Source organism: Diceros bicornis, chromosome 11, assembly GCF_020826845.1.
Source record: "Diceros bicornis minor isolate mBicDic1 chromosome 11, mDicBic1.mat.cur, whole genome shotgun sequence".
NCBI classification, from domain to species: domain Eukaryota; kingdom Metazoa; phylum Chordata; class Mammalia; order Perissodactyla; family Rhinocerotidae; genus Diceros; species Diceros bicornis.
This window is the reverse complement of record NC_080750.1, coordinates 12,649,326-12,675,642: the sequence shown is the minus strand read 5'-3', so window position 1 is coordinate 12,675,642 and position 26,317 is coordinate 12,649,326. Positions and strand designations below refer to the sequence as shown.

At 41.3% G+C, this 26,317-nt stretch overlaps 1 protein-coding gene across 2 annotated transcripts in view; it reads left to right on the top strand.

Annotated features, from left to right (window-relative positions):
* Positions 1-26,317, top strand: part of SEC24D (SEC24 homolog D, COPII coat complex component) — a 100,672-nt gene that overhangs the window by 4,566 nt on the left and 69,789 nt on the right. The window contains exons 3-7 of one of the 2 annotated variants that reach the window (XM_058549967.1): positions 6,582-6,711; positions 12,755-12,903; positions 14,098-14,373; positions 14,904-15,031; positions 21,943-22,054. In XM_058549967.1, coding sequence (XP_058405950.1) covers positions 6,582-6,711; positions 12,755-12,903; positions 14,098-14,373; positions 14,904-15,031; positions 21,943-22,054 — 795 coding nt within the window. Of the gene's footprint in view, positions 1-6,581; positions 6,712-12,754; positions 12,904-14,097; positions 14,374-14,900; positions 15,032-21,942; positions 22,055-26,317 lie in introns of both variants that reach the window. The other variant, XM_058549966.1, reaches the window with a different exon arrangement.

Sequence of the window (26,317 nt, the reverse complement as noted above, 5' to 3'; positions counted from 1 at the left end):
CATAAAACCTACTTTTTCTGGCATTCCATATCTCACTCATTCATTTATACAAATTAGAAACTTTCATTATTTAAAAAAATCTCTCCCAGTGCTGGCCTGGTGGCATAGCGGTTAAGTGCACATGCTCCGCTGCGGCTGCTCAGGGTTGGCAGGTTCAGATCCCGGGTGCGCACCAACGCACTGCTTGTCAAGCCATACTGTGGTGGCCCATATAAAGTAGAGGAAGATGGGCACGGATGTTAGCCCAGGGCCAATCTTCCTCAGCAAAAAGAGGAGGACTGGCATCGAATGTTGTTAGCTCAGGGCCAATCTTCCTCAAAAAAAAAGAAAATTAAAAAAAAAATCTCTCCCTTTTACTTTCTTCAATCCAATTGGTCTCCAAAATTCTTTTGGATAATTGTAAACATCTTTCCTTCCTGCTTCCCCCTTTCTATCCTCCTGTCACTCTTGTGCAAGCCATCCATCTCTCACCTGGATTACCAAAATAGTCTCTTAACCATTATCCCTCTCTCCAATACTGCCTTTCTCCAAACGACCTAGTCCTGTGCTGGAGGGGTTTTTAGAGCATACAAATCTAATTCTGACTTTCTTTTGCTTAAAACCTTTTATGGCTTCCCATTGGCCCTCATTGTGTTTTAAGCTCCTTAGGCCTTCATTAGTTACCCATTTTCTTTTTTCAGCTTGTCTGCCACATTCCCACAACATTACTCCAGTGGTGCTGAGCAATTAGTTATTTGGAGGCTGGTTTGCACTTGGCCCTTGATTCGCACTCCCCGCTACCAGAAAGCCAGTCGAGAAAGCCAGTCCGTGCCTCCACGTGATCCTCCCAGCAGGGTTTATCCTCAGGCTCCTCCTTCAGACTCAGTTCGATTGTGGTGCTTACAGGCATTTCTGACCACGATTCTTCCTCAAGCTTGTTTATAAATGCTCTTCTTCTTTTGTGTTCTCCTAACACCTGTGCAGGCCTTTATACCAGTTAGCACACTGTGTTATAATAGATGTGCCTGGGGCAGAGGAGGCCCTCGTGAAATGTTTATTCAACAAATAAGTGAATGACGAGCTGCGGCATTCGTCAGCAAAACAAGCTGGTGTTTACCAATATTTTTAAAAACTATCTTTGTTGCATTAAATCCTTCATGCTTTAATTTAAATCTGTTTCTCCTTATTTATTTCTCAGTCGGATACCAGGCTGTTAGCCTCTGTGTAAATATACCTTTCTATAAATTATGGTGTTTTATTTAATTATTTAAGGCTGTCACTAAATTACCTTAGCCTTTATTTCTCTGTGCTGAATAACGATAGATCTCTTAATCTTCAGTCATCATGTGCCTTCTTTTCTAGTCTTTTGGTGACCCTCTTGTTGGTTTTCTGACAGGCATCCTAGTGGTGGTTCCGTGAAGGATCTGTTCTACCATTGGTCTGGCCAGTGCTAACTCCGGCTTTGTGTTTCTCACGTACCGTATCTCCATTTGTGCCTCTTAATTGCGTTGTTGTAATGGTAGTGCTATGTAGTAACAGATTTATTGAGTGAGCAAAATACTAGTGGTGATATTACAATGAATCAAATAAACCTAATGCGGGTTCTGAGAGTGCATGCTTATCTAGTGGGACGTGCATTAAGTAAATTGACAGTTACAATTTGGGGGAAGCGGTAGCCTCAAGGAAGTGGAGGGTGGTGTGGAAGCACGCAGCGGGGACACCTCAGCAAGGCTTATGGGTGAAGGGAGTCTTCCGGGAGGGAATGAGCTGAAAGATGCGCTGGAGTTGGCCAGGTATGGAGGCTGTTGGCTGGGCGGCGGGTGGGGGTGGGGTGGGGTGATGGGGAGGCGGCGCTTCTGAGGACCTGCAAGAGGTTCAGCATGGCTGGGTGTAGAGTGCGAGCAGTGAGGGGGTGCCTGGAGTGGAGAGTGGGGCCATCTTCTGCCTTTATTTAGGCTTTATTTTAAGGGCAGTAGGGTGCCACTGAAGTGTTTTAAGCTAGGAAGGTTCACAGTCCCGTGTATATTTTAAGAGGAGTTACGCTCCACATTAGAAGGTGTGGCAGAGGAATCCAGCTCTGCTCTCTGGGCACACTGCTCTCGGGAGCAGGGTTTCTCATCCTCAGCACCGTTGACATTTGGGGCCAGCTAATTCTTTGTGGTGGGAGGCTGTGCTGTGTTATAGGACACTCAGCAGCATCCTTTGGCCTCTACCCATTAGACACCCATATTCCCTCTCCTACCGTCACCTCTGCCCCCAAGCTGTGGCAACCCCAAATCCTAGACATTGCCAAACGTCCCTTCAGGGGCAACATCACCCCTGGCTGAGGACCACTGCTCTGGAAGCTGAGAGGCAAGAACCGTTGATGTCCTGGAAGTAGGGTAAGAGCCGTGGGGGTGGTGAGGCTTTTAATAAATAGTGAACTTATGTACGTACACCACCACCACCGCAGTGCCGTAGGAATGACAGCTGTTAAGATTCTCCCTGTAAATAGGGAGCTTATCTTTGTTTATTTTAGATTAACATTTTTTTCACAAATGGTTTTCAATTTTGGTTTTAGTGTGTCAGATCCAGGCCAAATTCAAGGTATGCTTTTCTGTGATGTTTTGGTCAGGGTTCTTTTGCTGATAACAGAAACCACTCTAGTGGAAAGGGATTTGTTAAAGGGTATCTGGAAGCTAAGATAATATTAGAGAGAGGTGGAGAACCAGGCTTGGGACTATGCAGTCCATAGAAATGCACATCTCATGCAGGGCTATTCCATCAGCGTCTACTGCCTTTCTACCCCAGAACCACCATCTCTGCCCCTGGCCAGAGTCTCCCACAGGTGTGTTGCTTTGACGAATTCAGAGCACATCACAACCCAATTTGTAAGGGAGTCTGGGAAATGGAGATTCCATCTTTCCAGCTCAGGACCATACAGAAAGGCAAGCCAGAAAGGAATTGGAATTGGTATTGGGTGAGCTAGTCTACAATATCTACCCCTATGTTAAAAACCAGTTTCTGATTTTAGATATTTTTCTTGTGGCATAAGCATAGTTAGTTCTTTCTCATGATATAGTTTTCCTTTCATGTTAAAATTCTCATACTGCTCTATAAAGAACCTGATTTCTGTTTATCTCTGGTCAGTTTTGAAAATGCCAGTCAGGTGTCCAGGGGAAGACTATGACTTTGCAGATAATAATGATACTGTCATTGTCCCTTTGCCCTGAGGATAGAGTCCAAATGACACACAGGACTTTGCTGTCTCTCCACCCAACTTGGACACCCTCTGCTCCGGCCACTTTCCCCTACAGTCTCTCTACACTGAGTCTTTTGCCAGTCCTTGGTCACACCATGCTCTCTCACATCTTCGCTCAAGCTTGCTCTCTGACTGGAATCTTCTGTCCTGTCTCTGTACTAAGAAAACACCTGCTTGTCCTTCAAGATTCAGATCCTTCCTCTCTGAACTCTCCTTGACTCCCCTAGGAAGAGTTAGGCAGTCCCTCTGCATATTATGACACTCCTCACATGGCACGGTAATTGTTTACATGGTTGTCTTTTCCATAAGAGCTCTTAGTGCCGCCAAGGCATGTTGAATATATGCCAAGCAAGAATGAGTTCGAATCATTGCCATAGAGTTGATTTCCAAAGATAAAAGGGAAAGAACATTTTAGTAAGATTGGTGTATAGCAGTTCTGCTTGAGCGTATGAGAACTGTTTTTGTTTTTGTATACAAACAGAAGTTTATTAACATGTGCATCTCACACACACATGGGAATGCCCAGACATGAGTAACTCTGAGAACTGTTTTTTGATTCTCTAAACATGTGAGAGTTGTTGATGAAATTGTTATTTACCTACTTATTTAAGAAATGAGAATATCTGTGGTTTCTTTTTTTTTTTAAGGGGAAACGCTTTTTATTTATTTATTTATTTGTTTTGCTGAGGAAAATTTGCCCTGAGCTAACATCTGTGGCCGTCTTCCTCTATTTTTGTATGTGAGCCACTGTCACAGCATGGTCACTGACGAGTGGTGTAGGTCTGCTCCGGGAACCAAACCCAGGCTGCCAAAGCAGAGCACGCCGAACTTAAGCACTAGGCCACCGGGGCTGGCCCTCTTTGGTTTCTTGTAGTGCATGTAGTTATTTACTATTTTAATGCTAGTGTTGTGGGTTTTCTACTTTTGTTCAACATAATGTTTTAAATTAATGTTCTATTATGTTCAAATTAAAATAATGTTTAAATTAATGTTCAGGGGCCTGCCCCGTGGCGTAGTGGTTAAGTGTGCGCACTCTGCTGCTGGCGGCCCGGGTTAGGACCCCGGGCGCACACCGATGCACTGCTTGTGAGGCCATGCTGTGGCGGCGTCCCGTATAAAGTGGAGGAAGCTGAGCACAGATGTTAGCCCAGGGCCAGTCTTCCTCAGCAAAAAGAGGAGGATTGGCATGGATGTTAGCTCAGGGCTGATCTTCCTCACAAAAATAAAAAATAAAATAAATTAAAATAAATAAATTAATGTTCAAATAATATTTTAAAAATGAAAATACAAGTGTGCATGGAATTGTGGTGTATATGTCTTGTTAGAATATAGATCCTTGGAAAAAGGAGGGCAAGGGATATGGCCAGAGAGAGGGAACAGATTTGTCGAGTGATTTCCTTTATATATCAGGCATTGTCTGTCATACTTATGGATGCTTTCGTACCTATTGCTTCATTTAATTTTCAGAAAAATCCTTGGAGACAGGGGACATTATTGCCATGACACAGTGCTAAAAGTCCAGGTTTCAAAAGATAAAAGTATCCTGTCAGGGTCACAGCTCTTATCTGTAGGGAATGAATTCAAACCCAAGTCTGTGTCACTGCACGTCTCATGTTTTTCTAACTTTGCTGGGTTTGGGGTTTAGAACTTTATATAAAAATGTAGTGTTATAAGAAAGAATATTTGGGGCCGGCCCCGTGGCTTAGCGGTTAAGTGCGTGCGCTCCGCTACTGGCGGCCCCAGTACGGATCCCGGGCGCGCACCGACGCACCGCTTCTCCGGCCATGCTGAGGCCGCGTCCCACATACAGCAACTAGAAGGATGTGCAGCTATGACATACAACTATCTACTGGGGCTTTGGGGAGGGAAAAAAAGAACAAGGGAAAAAAAAGGAGGAGGATTGGCAATAGGTGTTAGCTCAGGGCCGGTCTTCCTCAGCAGAAAGAGGAGGATTAGCATGGATGTTAGCTCAGGGCTGATCTTCCTCACAAAAAAAACAAAAGAGAGCAAGAGAGAGAAGCTTGCTTCTCTTTAAAAAAAAAAAATAAATAAGAGAAGAAACTTTTTGTAAAAGTTTCAATATTATTATTCATGAAAACTGCCACTTCACTGGTTATATTTCATTCTGGATTACCCAGGCGTTTGAAAGCATGCTCTTGAAAGTATTATGATGACAATATAAGAACTCTTCATGGGCGGCTGCCAGGTCCTCTAGTCAATTCCCTTGTTAACTGAGGGAATAAACTTTCTAGAGAAAGGTAAAAGAACAAAAGAGATGTTGAGTGTGAACTACATCATGAGGTCAGACAGAGGTGTGCACAGAAGGCAGCTAGGAGGCCATTGATGATGGGGCCCGAGAGGAGGGTCGGGTCAAAAGTAAATTGGATGGGCTGGGGCAAAAACAAGCGGGATGGAAGTGGAGACAGAAAATAGAAAAAAAATGCACTTTTTCTTTTACAAGGCTAGAAAAGGGTGTCACAGGGAATCTAGGCTAAGCCTTTCCTTTCGCAGTGAGGGGAAACTGAGGTCCTCAAAGATAAACTTCTTGTCCAGTGCCATTCATCTGCTAGTAGGTGGCCGGGTGGGGCCTGGAACTGCTCCAGTGATTTTTCTAGCTCAATGATTTTTCTCTTGGACCACAGTTTCTCTAGAGGAAAAGAGAAGAATGTCTGAGAACAGTCCTAAGGAGAAACCTTTCAAGATCTCTGTTTGAGAAGAGCTGCTTGTCAGTGAACACACAGTCACTGCAGGGAGCATCTAGTAGTCACGTGTGATCCCGTGTTTTGTATGAGCAAGTGTGATGACTTGTGCAGTCCCTCAGTATTGATCACCCTACTGTTGGGAATCCTGGAGAAATCAGTAACTCTGAGGGCTGTGCTCTGGGTTTGTTGGAGAAACAGATGCTCCTCTCCGTTTGCCTTTCTCATGCTGTAACTCAAATAAAGGCATTTTAGAGGTCATTTTTTTTTTTTCTATACTAGAGTTAGGATGCTTTATGATGCCTCATATTGGTTTTTTTCCCTCATTTATTTTCTGATTTCTAGCTGGCATTTTTCATTTTGCATTCTAGCATTCTTTGTGTGATAGTGTGTTCTGTCAAGGTGCCTCTACCAAATGCGTAGGTTACTTCTTCTGTTTAGAGTTAAAATGCTTCCTTTCTTTTCTGCTCTCCTATCATATGATGGTCAAATAACTATGCCAGGGCCTGGTGTTGATAGGCCTGTGAGGGTTAGAGCAAGTTTAAAGGAGAGCTTGAACCTTAACCACCCTCCCTTCCTAGTTTGCATTTTTAGCGTAATGTCTTTGCGTCTTCTCTCTTTGCACTTCCATACTCTTCTAAATTCATGCCCTTCCATTGCAGGTATGATGAAGCCAGCAGGGCCTTTGGGGGCTGCCACTCCTGGGGGGTTGTTGCCTCAGGGTCCTCCACCTCCTGGACCCCATCAGATTGGCCAGAATGGAGCCCATGCCCACGGTCATCCTCCCCAAAGGTGAGCTGGGTAGATTCCAACCCTCCTGTGTAGATTCTACTAAAAGTGTCTCACGTGTCCCGGCCAAACTTGCATATTTATTGATTGACAGTTTGACCTCGTGATATCGCCCACATCCTTGAAAGGATCCACTAGAAAACTGCCCTAGGAAACAAAGTATTTAGAAAAGTTAGGAGTGGAAAAAACCCAATACTAGTACATATTAAAAAATACATAAAAAATTACTTGTATCCATACTGCACATTTTAGTTTTGGGTTATATTCATCTTATTTTAGGATTTTGTATTAATTTCTAATTCCTTCAGATATCTATGGCCTGTATTCCTCAGTAAAATTTTAAATCACCTATTCTCTTGAATCCTTCACAGAACTGAGCTCAGTGCCAGTAGGTGCTTAATAAATATTTTAAAAATTAAATGAGACTGCGGCAACGGTAAAGATTATAGATTTGATGAGGACGGCACACAGATGCCAGTGAGGGATTCTCAAAAGGCAAGGTGATAGTAAAAACAACACAGGAAATAGATCTTGTCTTTGTGTTTATAATAAATTAAGGAAGGGAAAAGTGGGAGGCAGGCCTGGAGAAGCCAAGGTATGAGACATATGTATGAGATATTTAGAGCCCTGCAACCCACCTGGAACTGTCCCCTGGGAAGGAGCCAGCATCACACCTGTCCTGCTGGAAATCCCATTACGGTTTGTCCTGGGAGGTGTTGCTGTTGAGAATCCCGGTGCCATGCTGTAGACAGTGTTTACTTGGGAATTTCTCCAAGGATTACCCAGAGGCTTCATTTCCCGGGTTCCTTTCCCAGGTTGTTAGGCTGCAGGGTTGTAGTTCGGGGAGGAGTAACCCCCTAGTGTGAATGTGGACCCTGCTAATGGTAAAGCCATTTAGTTACCTTTTCAAGGAGCCTGTAATCCTGATAGTGGGAAAATTCCTCCTGGAATTTTTTATATTATCCAGCTAATTCTCTTACAGAGCATCCGTGAGGTTGACATTTCCCCGCTCTTGTTGTCGTGGTAACATTTGCCATTGAAATGGTAGCTGTGAGATGCAGAGTGAGGGTTAATGCAGGAAACAGGATGAGTCTAAGTAATTCAGTTTACATGTGATTGTGGTTTGAGCAAGGAGCCAGAAGTCAAAGGGCCTGACTGGGGACCTGACCCTACTGCCTCTTGTCTCACAGGTCTGGTGGGGCATGAGGGGAGAGCAGACAGACTGAGAACCAAGAAGCCTCTTCTGGTTCGAGCAATTAACCAGCTGTGTGATGCTGGTGAAGGTTCTGGGCCTCATTTTCTTCCCTGTAAAATGAGGAAATAGAATTCTCAGTCCAGAGTAGAGGGGAGAAGATCTGGAAAAGTTCATTGTTGTGAACTGCCAAGCATCTCGGACTTTTTTTCAGAAGAAATGCAAAGATCAAACAGGTGCTTTAAGTTGGGAAGAGGTTTGGTCACTGTATTAGCCTAGATTGAACTAGTCTTTTTGGTTCACTTGAATTAGGCTGCAGAGGACTAAGTCAATCACAGACTTTGCCATCAGACAGACCCTGGCTGTGCAGTTGTGAGCTCAGCACAACGTCTGAAGAAGAGCATCAACTCTAGAGTCAGGACATGTTTGCTACTCTTGGCTCAAGCGGTTACTGGCTGGATAAGTTACTTAGCCTCCATGTGCCTTGGTTTCCTCATCACAACTGTAACAATAATAATGTGGTTGTGAGGATGTCAGTGACTAACACATGCAAAGAACCTTGCACAGTGCACAGTGCCCATGAAGGACTCAGTCCATGTGAGCAGTTATCAATACCGTTTCCACGGGCTATAGAAAGTCTGGTGTCTGTAGCTTGTCCTTCCTGCTGGCTCAATCTAGCTACTCATGGCAGCTCAGTGTAGGAATCTGCTTTTATTGTGATTTCCAGGGAAACACTGACAGATTTTGCCCCTTTCCTCCACTATTCACTTGCTTTCACTTGAACCATGAGGGAAAAGTCTTGTACTCGGGCTAAGCCTCCATGGTTACTACGCTACCTTGCCCTCATGGGACCTATTTCTGTGTATATAGTTCAATGCAAGGGCAAATGGCACAGTGATTGGACAGATGAATTACACCAGTCTGATGACAGGGGTTGTCAGAGAGCGTAGATGGTGCATGCACGACCTTTCTTTGATGATTATGGCACTTCATTGGAGTTGTTTGTGCTTAGGGGACTCATCAAAGAAATCTCTCAATTTTTACCATATCTAAACTGTTGAATAAAAACAAGAGTAATTTAGAGTCGTTATATCATTTAAATTTAAAATATATAATTTTTATTTTTAAAATATTATTATTTCAAAGGTAATGTTTCATAAAATTTAAAAATCATATCTAGTCATTTGTCCTTTTGATCTCACATGAGGCAGAATAAATGTCTTAAACTTGTAAGTGGTATGAAAGTTATCTTCAGAGGGTTACTGCTGGGTAGGATTAATCTATTAAATAAAATCTACAACCTAAAAATCCATTTTTCAATTATAAGGGGAAAAGTCAGTGAGTCAATTGTGAGTGATCTGTTTTGACTAAGATATGATGAATTGGGGGAGGGGTGTGAGAGTAGACTCATCTTCCCCAAATGAAGCTGATAGGGGTGGATCTACTGAGTAAGAAATTGGTTGCAATGGGAAAGGAGGGAGCAAGAAAAATGAGAGGAACAGTTGTTTTCTCTAATTTTTTTTGTGGAAAGCAGTGATATGATTTGGCATAGTTTTTGTTTTCTCTACTCTATGAACTGGGTATTTAAAATCCAGATTTTGTTTCAATCAAATCTTGAATAATTTGGCACCTTATCTCCAAATTCTGACAAACTTCAGGATACAGCCTACTTCTTGAGTAATTTGTTGCAAACTTGAAAATGAGAAGTGTTTGAGGTTGAGCAGGCCACAGACAACTGAGTCAACTCTCCAGAGGTGGAGGATTAAACTGAGGCTAAATTTTTGTGTTTTATTAATCCTCTGGTAGTAATTCTTTATTGACTGTACTTTTTGATGGTGAATCTGCCCTTTTCTGACATTCAGTGGAACAGTAAATTAAAATATACAATTGAATGTTGCTCAGCCCAGAAACATGTTAAATGAGGTAATCAACATGAGAAATATTTGTCTATATGAGTCTTAATTTTAACCACATTATATTTATAGCAGAGACAGGGATCATTCCACTCCATCTGCTCATTTTTACCATGGCTTCCCCATGGTCACACACCAGGTCTCTGGGCTGGGGGGTTGTAGGACCTGGATTCTCACCTAAGCTCTGACACCCACATGCTGTGCAACCTTGGATAAACTAATTTAGTAAAGTAATGAAATTGAAAAATATTAAACCACTTTGTATGTTGAAAATGTTCTGTTAATCTCTTTTCCCTTATGTATGTGAGAATTTTTGTTAGCCCTTTAATACTGTTTTATTTTTAAGTTGATAAACTTGCTTTTAAAATTCAAATCTGATTAAGATTTACAACATTTAAGTTGGTCAGAAAAAAGAAAAATTTATTTGTGAGTTTCTAAAGCCTAATCCCAGGACATATATTAACCAATGAAGGATAAGTAGGCATTTATGGGTCAAAAAGTCATGGCTAGTGGTTGTACATTCTCTCATTATATATTTTAAATCTTTAACCTTTTGTGAAGTTAAAAATAATACTTGAGGCTGCTTGTGTCATAACTTCTATTTGAAACATATTTCATCCTATTTATAATGTCTATATAATAAATAATTCAAAAATTTTAAAAACAGTATTAACATTTGTAAAATATCTATGAACAGGTTTTTGGGAATCTTTTCCTCAAGCAGTTGAATAACACCCCTTCCCCCAATTCATTATTGGTTCCCAGTTCCTGCTTATCAGATCCAAACCGTGTAAGCACGCCTCACGGTGCACCCACTAATATATTCTTATAGAGCATGTGCATTCTGCCTGTGTGAAATTATTCCATATATCTATCCCCCACGACTGTTTTCAAAAAGACAAAAAGTATCATTTCTCGAGAAAAGAAGTGATTTCTTTTTATGAAACAATGGATTTACAAAATGTATCTTTAAGACAATTCTTGAAATCATTTTTAAGTGAGCACAATGTATTTTAAATGTGTCAAGTAAGACTAATTATATTTTGCCCCACCTTTTTCGCCCCTAGTGTCATTAATAGATTAGAGATATAAAGAAAACTTTTACTGTGAATGTTAACTTTTATATTTTCTGTCTTTATTCAGGTTTTTCCCCCCCAAATTATTTAAAGCAAAGGACGCTTAGTCTAACTGTGTTGGTCTTTTTTCAATTTTTGACAGGAGAAGAAATTGACAGCTTTGCTTAGCAATATTGTTTGGGTTAAAACGTTATTCACTCCAACTGTATAACTCTTTTTATAACCAAGTGTCTGCTGTGGGATAGCTTGTACTTTTACATAGAAAAAGCGTTTTGATCATTCATCTATTTAACTCAAAGTGTGGGATATCATCATTCTGAAATATACTTAATACCGTACAGAGTAATAGTTTGAAGGTTAATTTTACTTTTTTTTTTGTTTTTTTTTTGAGGAAGATTAGCCCTGAGTTAACATCTGTTGTCATTCTTACTCTTTTTTTCTGAGGAAGATGGCCCCTGGGCTAACATCCGTGCCCATCTTCCTCTGGTTTATATGCGATGCTGCCACAGCATGGTTTGATAAGTGGTGCATAGGTCCGCGCCCAGGATCTGAACCTGTGAACCCCAGGCCACCAAAGTGGAGCGCTTGAACTTAACTGCTACGCCACCAGGCTGGCCCCTAATTTTACGTTTTGTTTATAGTAATTATTCAATTTGAGATATATAGAGAAAAATGACAAGAGGAAATTAGTTTCATGTTTCGGAAAGTGTCCTCACTTAAGACCTGGGAAAAGGGTAGTCCCAGTTTTGTCACAAATAAGTTGTGGGACTTCAGGATGCCACTGGCCTCTCGGGCTCTGCTCCTCACCTCTCAGTGGCGGTGAAGGATGGAACGCAAGAGCGTGGACCACTAGGGAAATCATTTCCAGTTTACAGAGAAATTGAAATCAGAGTGTACCAGCTGGGAAAATTCAGTTTTTATTTAAAATTTAAAATTGATAGGAAGTCATAATCTGACTTTTAAGGGAAGACTTTACCCTCACTTGGCAGATTAACCATAATAAGAACCCTGTTCAGATGGTGGTCACTGTTTCATGCAAAACAAGGAGAAATAAACATAGAATAAGTTCAAACTAAATCAAAGGTAAAACGTGATGAAATTATTAGAGTGAAAAAATGAGCCATTTCAAAACTTTTTACTTGGTTGTTCGCTTTCAAGTACCATTTTGCAGCGAATGTCCTGCTCACTGAAATTATAGTGCAGGTGACTTTTTGTTTAAAAGCTGGGTAGTCTGTAAGAAGAATGATCATAAAGATACAACCACAAAGCATCTTAGTTTTGTTGGTTTCTGTTCTGTTGATCATTAACTCTAGTATAGACAAGGCTATGGTGGGCTCAGCTTCCCAAATTGATTTCCAAAGCTGGTTCTGTGTTTACACTAGGAATTTTTGTGTGTGTGTGAGAAAGATCGGCCCTGAGCTAACATCTGCCAATCCTCCTCTTTTTGCTGAGGAAGACTGACCCTGGGCCAACATCCACACCCATCTTCCTCTACTTTATATGGGATGCCGCCACAGCATGGCTTGACAAGCGGTGCGTCGGTGCACGCCGGGGATCCAAACCGGCGAACCCTGGGCCGTTGCAGTGGAGCGTGCACGCTTAACTGCTTGTGCCACCGGGCCGGCCCCGAAATTTTTTCTTCTAAATATGTTGACATGTTCAGCCTGTGAGCAGAGATATGGGTTGATGCTACATGGTTCATTTTGAACTCATATCGAGATTAATTAAAGACTTAGCATGTAATATTGGTCATTTGCCTGGTGCCCAGTAGATGGGCTTACTTAATTGTACAAGTTATTGACATTTGTATGTCATTTGCGTATGAAACTCTACGATATTATTTAACATCCTTTTTTCTCTCCTAGATTTCCAGGTCCTCCGCCTGTCCAAAGTACAGCACCCTCCTACATACCATATTCATCCTCTGTACAATCGTCTTATCCAAGTCCTGTGTCCACTTCGCCTGTCACCCAGCTGGGCAATCAGCTCAATGCTATGCACATCAACAGCTATGGTAACAGTCTCATTCCTAGTGTTCATTGACTGCCTTGTGTCATGAGTATTTTTAATGAGAAAGGTTTTCTTCATTTTCAAAATAGACATAACTCTAGCACACCATATTGAAGTAATTTTTTGGATATTTTGATATAAATCCTGTGTATTATGTATGGCTATAATTGATTTTTTTTCCTGATCATGCTGCCATTTACTTCAAGTAATTGAAGGACTCTCAGAGTACCTTATGTTCAATATTAGAACAATAAGAAGCAAAAAATGCTGACTTCACAAATAAACATTAGAACAGTGAAATTATTTCAAGAAATATGAGGGTCGTTTTAACTTTGTGTTGTTTATTATGGGGCCCTAAAATAAAAAATATAATTCTCATTGTTTCACAGTGCAGTGTAATTCTGTATTTAGATCATGGGAAGAATGGAAGCTCAGATGTCCTGAGGTGGAAAAGAATAACAGGAGAGAAAACAGTTACAGTGCTGAGATTTACATTAATAGAAAGGCTGTACATTCTAGAAGCCTTAGGAGTCTCCACTGTAGTAATAGTGTAGTCAGCCATTTGTCTCGATGAAGTATGTATCCATTACTTATAGTTAGTTTTTTAGAAGTATCAGTAAAAAACCCCCGGAATATTTCCCATCTTTTACTGATTTCAAAATGGGTAAGTCTCCAAGCAGCAACTCAATTTCACATACTCAGAGAAAGGAAAATTAATCTGGTTTTACAACTATTTCCAATATGATTGATTGGAAAGCATATTACTGGCCCATCCCTTCTCCCTGGTTATCTCTACGTAGTTCCGAAATCCTTATATATTTGTTGAACTTATACATTCAATAAATTATTTGCATCTTGTACTTGAATTCGATCAAGTCAAAGTTTTCTTCTGTATGATTTTCTATTGTACCAGATACAATTCCTTAAATAATAGCATGTAATCATGGAAAGTTAATGCAACTGAGTTAAAATTTATCCTACTAATTTTCTTACTATAATTATAAATATTGCTTTTACTCTTTTTAAATTCTCCAGTTAAAATGCCCCAAATAGCATTTGTGATCCTCTGGCAAAAAAAGCGATTTGTAAGGGTGCCTTCTTGCTTTGTATCAGGAAAGTGAGTGTGTCTGTTGTGTGCTTTGTAGAAGTTAGCTGAGAAATGTGACTTTTATGTGGGCTGGGCTTCTTTCTCGCACAGGTTCGGGCATGGCTCCCCCCAGCCAGGGGCCCCCTGGTCCTCCGCCAGCGCCATCATTCCAGGGTCCTCCGCGACCTCCACAGCCATCCGTTTTGCAGCCTGGATCTCAGGTTCTCCCACCACCGCCCACTGCACTAAACGGCCCTGCTGCCTCCCCCTTGCCTCCGTCAACGCAAAGGCAGGACGGGCTCCCTGGGCCTGCTCCTCCGAATGCCCAGTACCAGCCCCCGCCTCTTCCAGGACAGAACCTGGGCGCTGGATATCCTCCACAGCAGGGTAAGGTGGGCGGGGCTCAGAAGAAGGCCCTGGGTTACCTAGGGGTACACCTCTTTGGAAGTCAGCTTTGTTCCTATGTTACTAGGCATCCATCACTTACTTTTTTTTTTGTAGCTACATGGTTTTTTTTTTTCCCCCTTTTTCTCCCCAAAGCCCCAGCAGATAGTTGTATGTCACAGTTGCACATCCCTCTAGTTGCTGCATGTGGGACACCACCTCAGCATGGCTGGTCAAGCGGTGCGTTGGTGCGCGCCGGGATCCCAACCCAGGCCGCCAGTAGCAGAGTGCGCCCACCCAACTGCTAAGCCACAGGGCCACGTCAGTCACTTACTTTTAAGGAAGGATAGTTTTTGAATAGTGTGGCAAGTGCAAAGAAAAGGGGAACTGCAGATGTTCACACCTAACTCCCTGCCTTATTTAAAGAGATGAAAAATGCAACATACTTGACAGAACAGCATGATATTGTCAGTGAGCCCTACCTCTGGGATTTGGGGTTATGCTCATTTCTTTTTAAAATTTTTTTCAAGCAGCTAACTATGGCCCCCAGATGGCAGGCGCGCAGCTCTCCTACCCTGGAGGCTTTCCTGGAGGTCCTGCACAGATGGCTGGTCCACCACAGCCCCAGAAGAAGCTGGATCCTGACTCTATCCCCAGCCCAGTAAGTGCTCTTCTCACTCCCACAGTCTCCCTCGTAAAGGACCATTCTTCATTCATTGTGCTCAGAAACTCTTCAGTGTGTTGGCATCTATCCTGTCCCTTATTGTCGAAGCACAATGCCCATCACATAGAGAAGGCTGCCTTCCTTCTATATATGTGTGGGGGCGGGGAGGGTGGGTTATGGCATGCTGGAGGTCTCCATGAGAGAAACAGCCCATGTAGATTTTTTTGGTATCATGAAAAGTTGACAGTGTCTAATTTGATGTTTATATTGGCACATGTTAGCAGTATTTATTGATGTTTAATGAGTAATTCGTAGGAAGAGTATATAAACGTGCTATTTTAAATAACTAAAGGACCCTTTACAATAAGGGTAAGATGCCCATAGAGAGTGAAAGTATAAAGTATTTTACATTTTGCATATTAAAAAACAAAAATTGTTTTATGTAAAATTAGAGCTATAACTTAATTCTTCTCCACCCAGGGGGTTTTCTTTGGAGGATTACTCTTTAGTAACTGTATCAGTCAGCTTTTATTAGGTTAGTCTGCATAACAAACAGTCCCCAACTTTGCTTACAACCATAGAGATTTATTTATCTTTTAGGGTTACATGTAGGCTGCAGAAGCTGCAGTGTGGCTATAAGTGCAGCTCCATATGCCCTTGTCATTCTAGAATCCGGGGTGAAGGGGCACCTCATATTGGGGTCATGTTATTCTCATGAGAAAGGGAGAAAAGGAAGAGAACTGGCCAAAGGTGCAATAGGTTGTAAAGTTTCCACTCAGATGGGTATCTGTCACAACCACTCACGTGCCCTTGGCCAAAGCAAGTCATAGGGCAAAGCCCAATGTCGATGGGGTGGGATGTATACTCCTCTTTCAGGAGAAACTGCAGGTCTTGTGGCAACGAGCAGGAAGTAAAGTCCTTTTGGAATAATGATGGAATTGACATGGTTAACTCTGGTCTTTGAAGTGGTTCTATAATGAGTAGAAAAAGTTAGATAGACTAAGGAGCAAAAGAGTGACTGTGTTAGCTAACTCTTGCTGCGTAGCAAACCACCACCAAACTTAGTAACTTACAACCACTATTTACTAATCCTCCTGAGTCAATAGGTCCTCCTGGCAGTTCTGCTGATCTTGGCCGGGCTCACCTGATTTGGGCTGGGCTTGCTTGTGCATCTGGGGTCAGCTGGAGTCTTAGCTGAGCCTGAATGGTCTAGGATGGTGTATTAGTTTCCTGTGGCTGCTGTAACCAATTACCACAAACTGGGTGACTTAAAACAACAAAAGTTTATTCTCTTACAGGTCTGGAGGCCAGAAGTCTGAAATCAATGTGTTGGCAGGGCTGTGCTCCCTCTAGAGGCTCTAGGGGAGAATCTGTTCCTTGTCTCTTCTAGCTTCTGGTGGCTCCAGGCATTCCTTGGCTTGTGGCCACATCACTCCAATCTCTGCCTCTGTCATCACATTGCCTCCTCTTCTCTGTGTCTTCTCCTCTGGACATCCATCTCAAAACTCCCTTTGCCTCTCTCTTAACAAGGTTACATGTGATCCCATTCCAGGCCCACCCAGATAATTCAAGATAAGCACCTTCTCTCAAGATCCTTAATTTAATCAATTCTTTTGCTGTATGAAGTAATAGTCCCAGGTTTCAGGGATGAGGACATGAATATATTTTGGGGGAGGGGTCACAATTGAGCCCACTGCAGATGGTGTTGTTCATGTGTCTGGTTATTTGGTACCGAACTGTTAGCTGGAGATGATTGGGCCATGTCACTGAGCAGGCTAGCCTGGGTTTGTTCACTTGGCAGTGGCAAAGATCCAAGAGGAACAGAAGGAATATGCAAGGCCTCTTGAAGTCTTGGCTTGGAACTGGCTCATTGCCACTTCTTTAATATTCTCTCAAAGCAAGTCACAAGACCACCCCAGAGTCAAGGGGTAGAAAAATGTATTCTGCCTCTTGATGGGAGGAGCTGCAAAGTCCTTAGAAAGGGCACAGATACGGGGAGAGGTGGAGGATTTGGGCTATTTTTGTAATCTACCACTTATTCTATATTTGTTTGAATATAAACTTGAAGATTTGTGATAAAGTGTCTGATTCTATAACATATTAGAGATTGTTTTAATAACTCTTAATACCTTTATTGATAATCATGGTACCAGCCATTACTTTCATGGTTTAATATTATTTCATTATTCCAGGTAAAGAAATATCATATACAGTCATGTGTCAGTTAATGATGGGGATATGTTCTGAGAAACGTGTCATTAGGTGATTTCATCGTTGTGCAAACATCGTAGAGAGTACTTATGCAAACCTAGATGGTGTAGCCTACTACACACCTAGGCTACATGGTACTAATCTTATGGGACCACCATCATATATGTGGTCTGTCATTGAGCAGAATGTCATTATGTGGCACATGACTGTATTTACATTGAGTTCATTCTTACTTCTTGTTTCTCTGCTTATATATAACATCAACAGACTCTCTGGGTCATTCTAATTCATTTTCTGAAGTTTTTAGCTCCCAGTTCACTGTTAATCTCCCCAGTACTATTTCTGTTACAATTATTGACAATTTTACTCTCCATCTATAAAACATTTCATTTACCTTCCTCTCAATTCTTGATCGTCTTTGCTTCCAATGTTCTTTTCATTTACCCCACCTCAGTTCTCCGTAGTCCTACCATAGATCCTGTCATTACCAATTACGGTACACCTTCAAAATCTCGGTTGAAAGCATCCCATTCTCCAACCACTGCCTCCTATCTTTTTATCTCATTCCCTTTAGGACTCAAATACCAATAATAATTCACCCACCAGCACTTACAACCTACCACTTTGTCTCTGACTCACATTGCCTTCATCTTTTCACTTCTCTTATGCAGCTTAGATTATGTGATCCATGATTATAAATCTGTCCCTTACGTCCTCTAGCCTCAACTTCTTTGCCACTCTCCCTCCACTGAATTCATCTAGAAAAATCCCATCTGTTGTTAAACCAAGTGCCCACCTATTCCATGCCTGTGCCTCAGATGCTGAATGTGACTTGAGAAAAATGCACACCATGCTGACTGGTCTCACCTTCAATTTATAACCACTAAACTAAGGTGAACCTGTAGTCATGTAATTCTAAAACCTAGCTGCATGGAAGAATCACTGGTGGAGCTTTTAAAAATACCATTGCCTTGCTCCCACCTGCCAACTTGATTTAATTGCACTAGGATATGATCTGGACATTGGGATTTTTCAGAGCTCCCCTGCTGATTCTAATGTGTAGCAAATTTGAAGGCCATCACCCAACTCCACTGACTTTCTTGTTTTCCTGGGTAACTATCATTTCATCTCCCTTCAAACTCCTAACACTGCCTTCCCCTTTCTGACTCTTTAATGATAATCTTGCTTCTTATTTCACTGAGAGAATAGAAGCAATCCAAAGAGAACCCCTGCATGCTCCACTACCACATCTCCCTGCATCTGTGCCCATTTATCTCCCTTTCCTCCTGTCACTGTGGATAAGCTTGTGCATACTCCTAACCAAGGCCATCACCTCCACTTGTGCCCTAGATCCCATCCTTATGGCCTCCCAAGAACAGTCCTCCAGCAAATGTCCTCTGTATTAGTCAGAGTTCTCCAAGGAAACAGAACCAATAGGATGAATGAGTATATATATAGAGAGATATCTTAAGAAATTGGCTCACTCAGTTGTGGGGACTGGCAAGTCTGAAATATGCAGGGCAGGCCGGCAGGCTAGAGACACAGAAAACAGTTGATTTTGCAGCTCAAGTTCAAAGGCATCTGGAGACAGAATTCCCTCTTCCTCGGGGGTCCCTCCGTCTTTTTCTCTTAAGGACTTCAAATGATTGGATGAGGCCCACCCACACTGTGGAGGGTAATCTGCTTTACTCAAAGTCTACTGATTAAATGTGAGTCACAATTTAAAAAAATACCTTCCCAGCAACATCTAGACTAGTATTTGACCAAAAACTGGAAACCATGGCCTAGCCAAGTTGACACATAAAATTAACCATCACATCTGCTCTCTCCTGCATCATCTATACTTATTTGAAGATAAACTTCAATTTTCCTCTGTCTAGATCATTCTCATCAGAATATAAACATCCTGTAATACCTCTCCTCATTAATAAAAGAAGCCTCCCTTGGCCCTTCCCCAAATCTCTATCCAGTTTCCTCCCCGTTTGTTGGCTATCTTTTATAGCAAGAAATCTCCAGAAGAGTTGCCTATACCTGCTGTCTTCAGTTCATCTCCTCCCATTCCCTCCTGAACTATTTCAGTTTAGACCTCATCACCACAACCCTGCTAATACCAGGCTTGTCCAGGTCACCAGCGACCTCCTATTACCAATCTAATGGTCAATTTTCACATCTCATCTTTCTCGACATATCAGCAGCAATTTGACACCTGTTCATTCCATCCTCCTTGAAACACTTTTTATTTGGTTTCTGAGACACCACCACTCGTTTACATCTCTGCTTACCTCACTGGTGCCTCTTTCTAGTTTTCTTTGTTGGTTTCACCTCGTCTCTCTGACTTTCTGGTGTTAGAAGTGTCCCAAAGCTTAATATGTGGACCCGGCCCTTTCTCCATCCACATTTACTCTCTAGGTCAGTACTACTCAAAGTGTGCTCCCAGGACGGCACCATCAACGTCAGCTGGCAGCTTATTAGAAATTCATCTTCTCAGGCTCTAACCCAGACCTATATGACAGAATCTCTAAGGTGGGGGCCTTGGACTCTGTTTTAACAAGCTCTCCAGATGATTCTGAGGCACACTTAGAAGCATTGCTTCTAAGCAATGTGGTGGTGTTATCCACATTTTGAAATTGAGGAAACTAGTGTCTCCATCAAAACCCTTCCTCACTCTCTGTCTGTATTTGCAGAAGTTGAGCCCTTCCTAGTCCCCTCTTTCCCTCACCACCCAAAGTTCAAACAATTCTGCCTTAAGCAGCCCGCCTTAGATGTGCACACATCTTCTTACCTTGTTTCTCGCTTATTATTCTTGTTCATTTATCTCAAGAGAATCATTCTTTTCTTCTCTTTCCTGATTCTATTTTATGAACCCAGAATACTCTATGCATAGCAGATAAGTGTGAAAGTAATTCTAGTGGCACGTCTTCTGAGGGAAAAAGAAATCTATACATTTTGATGTAGCTTTGGCATTCTCAGGAGTCACTGTCATCAAATCGAAACCCTTTAAAAAAGTACTGAATCGCAGTCGAGTGTCAGTTGAAGTCTCTGTGTATTGTTTAATCTCTAAGCTTGTTTTTCGAGAACATGCATTTGAAGCAAATTAGAAAAACTAATAAATTTTTAAAAATTACTAGAACTTATAATATTTCCTACTCTCTTTGTAGTATTCCAACCAAGATATGGATTAATTTAGAAAGGTAATTACCACGTATGACATTGTTTCTTTGGAGGCGGTGCTTTGTAAGTTGCAAACGGCTAATTTAAAAATAAACTTTTTGGAAATACAGTCTATTTGAACACTGAGAACTCTCTAGGTTCAATATATAGATTATTATGGCTTTACCTCACTTTTGTATTTGACACTTCATTGGTTGAAATGATTACAATTAATGTCGATATAAAAACTACTCCAATTTTGAATGAACCAGATTAACCTTGTGGTTGCAATATAGAATGTGATTATAGTGTTTTGATTTTTCTGTTTGCTTCTTGTCTCTGCCCATGGTAGCTTTTAGTCTCGTCTGTGTCTACAGTAGTTATGTTTGGAGTATATTATATATCCTTAATTTAATAAGAATTCAAGTCCTGTGAAATTAGAAAGACAGAAATATGTAGATTGAAAGGCAGGCTAAGTATATCCCTGATATGCCATAAAATCAATGATATCGGTGCCAGCTTGGGCCTGGATTGGGTGAGATGGGAGGGGAAATGGAGACAGTAACATCTCAGAGTTTGGGGAAGACAATTTTTATGTTATTAATAGTTTCTTTAGGAATATAAAAAACTGCATATCCTCTAAAGCTATGTATTCCAGTCTGCCACTCGTCTCATTTCTCCCTTTTTTCCCTCTTTTTACTCCCTTCTTTTTACTCCTTTGTCTCTCTTCTCTTTTATTCTATGACAAAAGAAGGGAGGGCTGGGAGAAGATAAAGAGGAAGAGGAAGTAATTATTAGGATTCCTTCTTGTTTTCTCTTTAACTCTGTCCTACTAGATTTTGCTCATTTTTCTCATCCCTTGACACTTACAACAGAAAGACAATTTTTTTTAATCTCTATATTGTTCATCAATAAATGTTTTAGTAGAGAAATATGTTTCCGAATTAGACGACAAAACTTAGGAACTTTTGTTCCTTCTGATTTCCGTACAACAGCAAAACCCACATGGGACCACTTTATATTATTTGTTTCTTATGTCTCAAGGAACAGGAGTGCGGTGGGGGGAACTTGAAAGGCAAATGGAAGATCAAGAGGGATTTGAGGAGAAAAGTTAAGGCTTTTTTAGATTATATATTGTAGTCATCTGAATTTTGTGATTTTTAGCCTTTTAGAGTTTTCTTTAACTGCAGAAAGCATTTTCTTCAGAAAAGTTATTTTAAGTTTCTTTTCCTACCAGAATCTTTTTTTTTAAATGCTTATCTATGGTCCCAATAAACAAAGTGAATAAAAATAAAGTTCTCTGAACGGTCAGGGTCGGAGCCCAGAGTATTACAGAATAGAATTAGAAACTACTGATCTGAAATTGTGAAAGTGAACAACAGTGGAACTGAAGGCATGGGAGGTTCTCACTGAGGGTTTCATCTGAAATGAACTGAAAGGTTTTAGAAAATGCCTATTTTCGTGTGTGTGTATGAGTAATGAGAGGGCGGGAGGGGGAGAATGTTGGAAAGAGTCTTAATTTTGACTTGTTCTTGATATCTTATCAGATTCAGGTGATCGAGAATGACAGAGCCACCAGAGGGGGACAAGTTTATGCCACCAACACCAGAGGCCAGGTCCCTCCGCTGGTCACCACAGACTGTGTGATACAAGACCAAGGTATTTATTTTCAGTAATATTTTTGCTTGAGGTTTTAAAATTTCTCACCATTTTTTTAAAGCAAATACACTGACCCTCTTCAATAATGCCGTCACTGCCTGGGAGCCTCTTTATAGCTGATGATGGGGACCAATTCACCAATCACTCAAGTACCGAGAAGGTACTATCAACGGAATTCTAGTCTCTGCTGTAGAAGTCGAGAGTGTCTGGTGAGATATAGTGCAATTTATCAGTTTAAGAAAAGTCTCTAATTTATGGGTTATGTTAGTTCATGCCCTCCTTTGGTTTAATTTCTTTACTATGTTGGAGACCGGGCAGGACAGCACGGGCAGAGCAGTAGGGGTTGAGCACTTGAGAAGTCAGCACACCTGGTTCCAGCTGCAACGATATTTTTTTCATCAGGTCCTTTAACATTGGATTCTGTTTGCTCACTTTTCAACTGGGATGAGGAAAGGCTGGGCTTTCTCCCTGCTGACTCCGTCCTGTGTGTGCGGTCAGTTTAATGTATCTGTCCTTGTGCAGGTTTGATCTTTCTGGATAATATTTTATTGTTTCTGGCAAGTTAAAATACTGCCTGATGAAATCTGAAGTCTCAGAATCTGAATATACCATTTTAATGGGTCGTGTCCTCGATCCTAGAAGTATAACATCGGTATACAGGGGAGCATTTTATCTCATCTCAGAGTTATCAAGCCAGCCACATTCTAACTGGGGATGCCCTCCTTAGTCCATTGTCTGTGCTGCCTTCAGCGCTGTCCTTATAGAGCGGCAGCACGGGGAGGCAGAAAGAGCTTTGACTGGGAGCCTTGCACACCCACCTGCACGGGATTCCAGGCTCCCTTCCTTACTACCCGCGTGAGCTGTGCTCATCTCACCCCTCTGAACCTCAGTGTCACCTCTGTAAAATGTGAGGACTAAGACCTGCCCTGTAGGGCCAACGTAAGGATGAGAGGTGACTCTGCGTGTGTGTGTTCATGTAAGTCTGCTCATGTGTATGCAGGGGGCTTGACATGTAGAAGGGTTTAATATCAATTACAGATGATGTTATTGTTTTAGATATTAATATTAAAACACAATTCAGATTACTTTACTTCCTATCCTAAAAATAATTTTGTCCCCCATTACTTACAGAATCCATCCAGGCTTGTTAGATGAGTTCCCATTTGTAAAGCACTTAGGACCTGGTATATGATAGGTTGGAGCTACATGAAATTGCTGATTTTTTTCCTATCACGTTGACCTACAAAAATGGCAATTTCGTTTCAACCTAATAGTGTTACATAAGTGCTTTTAATACATATTTATTCATTTAGTATTTTAAATAAATATGAAATAGTGTTTGAGGCTCTTTACAACCTAAAGAACGTTCCTGACCAGCCTCATCTCCTACTCGTTTCCCCCTTTATGTCTGCCTCAGCCATCCCGCGCTCATCCTTCCCCTCGTGCCTCTGATTCTCACTTTGTGCTGTTTTCTCTGCAACAGACTACGGACTGTTTCCTGTTTGCCGTGTCCCTAGAAACTCACCTGGTATCTAGAACATAATGGTTGCCCAGTAAATATTTATTGAACAAGTGTACTTGGAGTATATAACTCTCACCCGTTTACGTGGGAAATTCTTAGTTCTTCCCAACTCAAGTTAAATTTTTTCCTTGAAATCTGTAATTTCTTCCCCCACAGTGCTTCATATACACTTGCGTTATAGCCTCTATCCCGTTAGATTTTACTGTGGTTTGAGTCTGTCTCTCCCACAAGACTGTGAGCTGCCTGGGAGCGAGGTCCCACTTGTTCATTCATTCATTCGTTCTCTCATGCATGCGTTCAGCAAACACCTATTCAGCACCCATGAGTTTTGTGGTTTATAAGTACTTGCTATGCATTAAGACAATCTTCTCAACACTTTATGTGGATTAATTCATTTAATCTGCCCTGTAACTTTATGAGACAGGTGTTAATATCATCCTCATTATGTAGAGTATGAAACTGAAGGACAGAATGCTTAGGGAACTTACCCAAGATGCATAGCCAGTGGGAAGCAAAGCTAGAATTTGAACCTCGGCATTCTGATGCTAGAATCCGTGTTCTTAACCAGTCACCTACTGCTTCTATTCAGAAATAGAAGACAAGGTTCTATTTTTAAATGAGTACACAATCTGGCAGGGAAAAAGATAACTAAATATTAATACAGTGTGATAAATGTTATAGAAGGATAAAAAGCGTATTGCCGTGGGAACCTAATGTGAAGTAACTAACCAGATAACTTACCCAGCCTGTCCTGCTAGAGTGGGAACAACTAAGCTGAGTCTTGCATGAGCACGTGTAAACCACAAGAAAGGTGGGGAGAGTGAGAGAGGAAAAGGGTTGCCAGGCAGAGGCGATGCAATGCTCTGAAGCATGGCAGCAGGAAAGGATGTGCGTGTTAAGGAACAGCATGTGCAGAGTTCTTTGTGATTTTTGTTTTGTTTTCTTTTTGAACTTACAGGTGATTTTTTTTATTGTGGTTAAGTACACATAAAATAATATTTGCCATTATAGCCATTTTTAAGTGTACAATTCAGTGGCATTAATTAGATTCACGATGTTGTGCAACCATCATTATTGTCCATTTCAAGAACTGTTTCATCATCCTACACTGAAACTCTATACCCATTAAACAGTAAGTCCCCATTATTCCACCCCACCGAGGCCCTGGTATCCTCTATTCTACTTTCTGTCTCTATGAATTTGCCTGTTCTAGGTACCTCATATAAGTGGAATCATACAATATTTGTCCTTTTGTGTCTGGCTTATTTCACTTCGCATAATATTTTCAAGGTTCATCCATGTTGTAGCATGAATTAAAATTTCATTCTTTCTTAAGGCTGAATAATATTCACTTTTATGTATATACATTTTGTTTATCCGTTCATCTATTGGACATTTGGGTTGTTTCCACCTTTGGCTATAATGAATAGCCTTAGCAGCCCTGTGGCTGCTATGAACATTGGTGTACAAGTATCTGTTTGAGTCCCTGCTTTCAGTTCCTTTGGTCTATACCTAGAAGTGGAATTGCTGGATCCTACAGCACTTGTAAGGAAAGAGTACAAAGGAAGGAGTAGGAAGAGAAGGAAGGACTAGCGAGGTGGCAGGGTCCAGATCATTATCATCTCTCCTTAGCCTGCAGCTCAGGCTGCCCCTGGCAAGAAGAGAGAGCTGCCCTAGCATGGAGCCCTGAAGTTGGCCCAGTAATACTCCTTTGCTGTGAAGCCTCGCCATCTGGCCTGGCTTATTGCCTAATACTCTACTAGTAAATTTTTTAGAATGTAGCCCAAGGATCTCAGACATGTGCAGAAATTCACAGACATGCGTAGAGTATAGAGCCAGAAGGAACCTTGGGCTTCATTTGCTCAGCTCTCCCACTTTACAGATGTAAGGCCCAGGGAGGTTAAGTGACTTGCCCAAGGCCACACAGCTGGTTAGTGGTGGAACCAATAAAGAAAAGCACCTACTTTACAAGTGTTACTCCTTTGCCTTTGGCTGCAGGATCTAAGTTAAGACTCAACTTGTCCCTTGGTTCTGTGCTTCTGTCCATCCTACAAGACCCTGGTCAGGCACTGCAGCCTTTGTGTGGTCACCTCTGATCCACATGGCAGGCTCCTTGCCTCCCTTGGGCCACTCTTAATTGATTTACTCTTCTGTGATACTTACCACGCTATGTTGCAATTATCTGTTTTTATTATCACTCTTTCCTCCTAGACCTTGAAGCCAGAGACTTCACTCTTTTCTGTCTCTAAGCCCCTAGCATGGGGCTTAGCTTCATAAAGTTTGTTGGATGAATAGTCTATTGAATGTTTTTCAGTCACATTATCCCATAATGTTCTTTATTAAACACCTCAAATAATTTTGAATCTTAATTACTGAGATTGCTAAATTATCTTCCATAGCCATATCTTTCATATCTCACTTTTGCATTCCTGTTTATAAAAACAAATTCTCAATTCCTTTTTTAAAATTTTATCCTTTGTGTATTTATCTTCCTGAAACAAAAGTTTATTTAATCACCCTCAGAGCTCATTCATATACATATTTCACTGTAAAAAAAAAAGTTTAAAGACAACAAATACTTGACTTCAATATATTATTGGTAGTTTTAACTACTAAAAATTGAGTACAATGAAAAATTAAAATATTCCCAAATTCTTTTTTCACAAGTCTGTATAAAATTGTGTGATGATAATGAGGAAGATTTTGTCTAAGTTACATGAAATAAACAGTAATAGGGGTCC